The sequence below is a fragment of the Chrysochloris asiatica genome, unplaced genomic scaffold, assembly GCF_000296735.1.
Source record: "Chrysochloris asiatica unplaced genomic scaffold, ChrAsi1.0 scaffold00257, whole genome shotgun sequence".
NCBI lineage: Eukaryota > Metazoa > Chordata > Mammalia > Afrosoricida > Chrysochloridae > Chrysochloris > Chrysochloris asiatica.
Genome location: NW_006408775.1, coordinates 926,167 through 932,167, shown reverse-complemented (window position 1 = coordinate 932,167; position 6,001 = coordinate 926,167). Strand labels below are relative to the sequence as shown.

The window sequence follows — 6,001 nt, the reverse complement described above, 5'->3', positions numbered from 1 at the left end:
TACGTAACCTGCAAGGAATATGGAATCCTCATGTTCTATACAGGTGAGGCTTAACCTGCAAGGAATATGGAATCCTCACATTCCACACAGGCAAGGGATACTTAACCTGCAAGGAATACGGAATCCTCATGTTCTATACAGGTGAGGGATACTAAACCTCCAAGGAATACGGAATCCTCACATTCTATGAACTCTTTCAGAGGATAGAAAAATTATAAAGCTAATGTCATCTGGAGAAGAAAGGACAAAATTTAATCTACTTTCACCTATGGACATAGATTCAAAATTCAGAAACAAAGCATCAGCAAACAGAATCTAACAATGTATTAAAAAAAAAAAAAGTTACACTTAAACCTAGTGGGTTTTAAACCAGAACAATGCAACACTAAATAATCGATGACTATAATTTGCCATTCTAAAAAAGTGAAGATAAACAGCTTTATGATCATCTTTATAGATAAAGGAGGAAGCATTGATTAAATTCAGCCTCCATTTGTGATAAAAGTCTTAGCAAATTCAGTCAAAGGAAACTAGATAATGAGGACCTCACCAAAGCCCACCGCAAACATCCTGCTTAACAGTAACCATTGTTGTTAGGTGCCGTGGAGTCGGTTCCAACCCATAGTGACCCTGTACAGGGTTTCCGAAACTGTAAATCTTTATGGGAGCAGAAAGCCTCATCTTTCTCCTGCGGAATTTCTGGTAGTTTCGAACTGCTGACCTTGAGGTTCGCAGCCTGATTCGTAACCACTACGCTACCAGACAGTAACCATTAGTAGCACTGTATTCTGGGGAGGGGCCTGCCCTGTGTTCACCTCGAGGGAGGTCAACCCAGGAAGCACACAAGAGACGGGAGACAAGCAAAAAGGACCAGGATGCAAATGGAAGAAGCAAGACAGCCATGTTCTGCAGACAAGAGGGCATCCTTCATAGACACCCCCAGGTCTTCTACAGACAACTGTTGAACTACTACATGTGTTGTGAGGCAGCTTCACACAAGAAAAATCAACAGTGCTTCTATACACTGGTAATGCCAATTAGAATTGCCAAAAAGATACACAACAACAAAATCAAACTCCTTGCCTTCGAGTCCACGCCAACTTGTGACAAACCCACCAGGGTTGTGACAGCGCTGTTCTGGGGGTTTCAGAAGAACCCCAGTCCCCAGGATAGACCGTGAGAGCTCACTTAGCCACGCTTGAGACCATGGGCCATCCTGCAACACACCAACTGTCTTTCTGCTGACCTGAGACAACACCCCGGCCTACATGGTCTCACCTCTCAATGGCATGTGGACTCCCACAGAGCACGTGTCCACCACAGTGTCCTGTCTCCACAGCGTCCTGTCCTCAACAGCGTCCAGTCTCCACAGTGTCATCTCCTCCACAATATCTGCTTCCCTTCCCACGGGACCCAGTCCCCATCCTGGGCTACATCCCCCAATTCCAAAGACCCCACCTAGGCTTCTGTTCTAGTGGTCCCTTGTGTGGCAGAGACAGCTGTTACTCTTCAGTCAGGGGGCCTGAACCATCTTTGGGGTTAGGCTCTCTGCAGGAGCTGACTCAGGTGTGGGAGGGAGCCCACCTTCCTGCAATTCCTCTGCCCACTAAGCCAGGAGAGATGTATGAAGAGCAATGCTTCTCCAGTCACCTGAGGAAGCTCAGAGCCACACGTCTAGCAGGACACTTACAGACTATCTCCTACAGACACCCTGCACCCTCCCAGGACTCCTCCAGCCACTGTGAGAGCCAGGTCAGTCTTGGTTGCAGGTCCACACTGGGCCTCCGCATGGCTGCTGGACTTGCTGTGAGAAGCAATGGGGCCCAATCCGTGGGAGCCCTGGGCCGTGGTGCCACCTGAGCCTCCCAGGTGCCACCTGAGCCCAACTTTGCCAAAGCCCACTCTAACCCTAAATGCCTCACTGCATCCCCCTGATGACTCCCCTGCTCCTGGGTGCTAGCCCTCAGGGGGTGCAGGGAGGGCTGTGGGACACAAGGCTCTGGAAACACCCCTTCATCACCTGCCTCCTCCATGTTATGCTGGGCTTGGTGAGGGGGCTCTGAGCCAAGAACTTGGGGGTTCAGGGGCCTGGGGCAACATTTCTACATCCTAAGTCTCCCCTATGCCAGCCTTTGGTCACCTCCACTTCCTCCTTCCCTCTGCCCCCCACTGCCCACATCCTGTAGCTCCAGGATAAAAGGCCCAGGGGCCTAGGGGAGAGCCACAGAGTCCTTCACGGTAAGGGCATGTCCACACGGGCTCTGCTTGGCCCGTCCTTCCTGCCCTGACCCCAGCCCAATTCCTGATCCCACCTTCTCCCTGCAGATGCTGTGGCTGCTGGTGCTGAGTCTCTCCTGCTTGGGGGGCACCCTTGCTGGAACCCCAGGTGAGTGTTGACCTCACATGGCCCTGCCACAGAGCCTCCTGGAAACTTAGGCACCTCTCACCTGTGCCTAGAGCGCTGGAGATGCGGGACTAACCCCTTATCTTGCCTCCCAGCCCCTGTCCCCGAGAATGATCTGGTGGGCATCGTCGGGGGCCACAGTGCTGCCCCGGGGAAGTGGCCCTGGCAGGTCAGCCTTCGAGTCTACAGCTATTACTCTGCTTCCTGGGTGCACATCTGTGGGGGCTCCCTCATCCACCCCCAGTGGGTGCTGACGGCTGCCCACTGCATCCATCGGTGAGCCAGGGTCTTTAGAACCCCAATTCCTGGGCAGAATGGACAGGGCAGAAGTGGGCAGGATGGACTGGGTAGGAGGGGATCATTGTGGAAGACTCAGGTGGGGGTCACCGGTGGGGATAGTGTGCAGAGACTAGGTGGTTCTTTCTGACACACTGAGAAGTCAAGGCATGTCCACTGCTGGCCGGCCCCGGGCATGGTGCACAAACCACAATTACAGAACCTGGTTGTGGGCTAATTGCTACCAGCTGGAAGCCTGCCCCTCTGTGAGCTCCTTCATGTCTTCTCTGACCCCAGGAAAGATGCTGACCCGTGGGCCTTCCGAATCCACATCGGCAGTGTGTACCTCTATTCTGACAAGCTGCTGTTGAACCTGAGTCAGATCATTGTCCACCCAGACTACGTGCAGGCTACTCTGGGCGCTGACCTCGCCTTGCTCAAGCTGGAGACCCCTGTGAAACTGTCTGAGAACACCAGGCCAGTCCGCCTCCCGACCAACTCTCAGGCGGTCTCTTCCAATAACCTGTGCTGGGTGACTGGGTGGGGCCGCATTTCCATGTATGGTAAGTGGGGGAGAGGGGAACGGGCACAGAGGTATTACTAGACCCTGTCACCCGGGAAGTCCAGTCAGTGAGCTCCAGACGGGCAAGTACTGAAGGGCAAGGAGAGGGAGCTGGGCTCCCCACTTCATGTCCGACACCCCCGTTAGGCTCCCGGGGCTGGGGAGCTCGCCAGCCCCTGATACCAGAGCTCCACCCTAAAAAGAAGACAATGCTGATTTCTGATTTGCTGATGGTATTTGAGGAAATGGGAACAGCTCATCCCTCCCCTGTCTCCCTAGTCCTTCCAATAACAGATGGAAGCTCTAGCTGACGGTCCTCAAGGGTTAGAGCTGGGCCAGGACCCTTCAGCTTCCTGGGCTTCCCATACTATGGTCCCAGTGGGAAAACTGAGGCTCAGGGACAGGGGGTGGCTTGGGCAAGGGGTGCAGCTATTTTGACCCAGACACTGGACTCCCAGTGGAGATCCGGCCACTCACATATATCCAGGGGGCAGGTGGAGCTGTAGCCATGAGGTGAGGGAGGGAGTCCGCACTCACACCCACTTTTCGCTTGCTTCCCCTGTAGAAGACCTGCCCCCACCTTACCGCCTGCAGCAGGTGAAGGTCCGGATGGTGGAGAATTCTCTCTGTGACAAACAGTACCACAGCATCTACTGGTACCAGCATCGGGAGAAGATCATCCAAGATGACATGGTGTGTGCAGGGAGTGAGGGCCGAGACTCCTGCCAGGTGAGGCCCACACTTCCCGACTAGGCTCTTCCCCAGCTGGTGACCACCGAGTCAGAACTCAATGACTCCTTCCCTCCTCAGGGCGACTCTGGAGGCCCTCTGGTCTGCAAGATGGCGGGTTCGTTGCAGCTGGTTGGAGTTGTTAGCTGGGGCTATGGCTGCGCCCTACGCAACTTTCCTGGGGTGTATGCCCATGTCCAGACCTACCTGCCTTGGATCCAACAACAGATCAGCAGGCTACCTTGAGCCCAGCACTCCTGGCCTCTGCTGGGCCTCTGGGAGGAGATGTCTGTCCTTGCTGGCTTGGAGCCTGGCCCACGCTGCCTGCCTTGAGTGAATCTTCTCAGATCCAGCAGGGAAGGGACAAACAAGGATAAGGGCCACAGGCTGGAGAGGCCTAGAATGCTTGCCAATGTGTGATTAAAGAGTTGCATCAGTGACAAGTGTGACCAGTGTCTTAGTGGGATGGGACTGTGCGTGGCACTGTGACTTTCTCCAGAGGTGTCCCCGAGCTCTGATGTTCAGGGATGCTGAGCACCAGAGTGATGCTCTTCTGGGCTTGGAAGAGGAGAGCGAAACTTGTCGTGCTCAGTCGGTACCACAGTCCTAACTTTGACCGCATGCACCATATTCAGCCTAGAATACTGCAGGTGGCTCCGAAGGGAATTTATCCACATCCCATGATTATTTACCCAGCCACCCAGCCACCTACCCTTTACTCTTTCATCTATCCACACACCCACCCATCTCCCTGTACATCCATTCATCCAATCACCCACCTGTCTGTACACCTTCCCGCCTATCTACTCATTCTTTTATCCATTCATCCACTCACACACCTGCCCTTCCATCCATCCATCCATCCATCCATCCATCCTTCCATCCATCCTTCCATCCATCCTTCCATCCATACATCCATACATACATCCATCCTCCCATCCATCCATCCATCCATCCATCCATCCATCCATCCATCCATCCATCCATCCATCCATACATCCTCCCATCCATCCATCCATCCATCCATCCATCCATCCATACATACATACATACATACATACATACATACATACATACATACATTCATCCATACATACATATATTCATCCCACACCAAACAGCAGCAGCTCCAGTTTACCAGTTCCTGTGGGAGAGCTTGGGGAGGGGTCAGACTCAGTAAAATTCCTGTTGTCTGGTGGTAAAAACATGTCTGGAACAAGGTGATGACCATGCAGCTTTGCAGATGTATGTATACCAATAAGTTGCAGGCTTTAAAATGTTTAAAATGGCAACCACAACCTTAAAAAACAAAAATGTCACACACACATACACAAAAAGGACTACATGTAGGACCTTTGGGGTGACAGACTTCTGTGTTTCGACTGCCTCCATGCCGGTCTCCTCGTGGATGATCATTCTGCAAGATGCTTCCACAGCAGGGAGCTAGACAATGGGTAGGAAGGAGCTCCACTGGTTCTAAATCCTCCAATGTGAATCTACCATAATCTCAAAATAGAAAGTTTAATGAAATTTATTTTTATTAAAAGAATGTTACAGTGGTAGGTTTGGTGCTAGGAAGTGGATTGACACCCTAGCCTCAACAGTGAGGTTCAGACATCAGTGAACATGGGGATGGCACAGGACTAGACGATGCGTCCTTCCATTGTACATGAGGTTGTACATGGTACATGAGGTTGTACATCATACATGAGGTTGTACGTGTACATGAGGTTGTACATCATACATGAAGTTGTACGTGCACATGAGGTTGTACATGGTGCATGAGGTTGTACATGGTACATGAAGTTGTACATCGTACATGAGGTTGTACGTGTACATGAGGTTATACAGATACATGAGGTTGTACGTGTACATGAACATGAGGTTGTACATGGTGCATGAGGTTGTACATAGTACATGAGGTTGTACATGGTACATGAGGTTGTACATCGTACATGAGGTTGTACGTGTACATGAGGTTGTACATGGTGCATGAGGTTGTACATCGTACATGAGGTTGTACGTGTACA

General features: G+C 51.7%; 1 protein-coding gene across 1 annotated transcript; it reads left to right on the top strand.

Moving 5' to 3' along the window:
- Positions 1-2,325: 2,325 nt before the first annotated feature.
- Positions 2,326-4,217, top strand: LOC102832583 (putative serine protease 29-like). Its single transcript, XM_006873932.1, has 5 exons — positions 2,326-2,386; positions 2,500-2,680; positions 2,978-3,243; positions 3,808-3,971; positions 4,053-4,217. The coding sequence occupies exons 1-5, from the start codon at positions 2,326-2,328 to the stop codon at positions 4,215-4,217; spliced, it is 837 nt and encodes a 278-aa protein (XP_006873994.1).
- Positions 4,218-6,001: the final 1,784 nt, after the last annotated feature.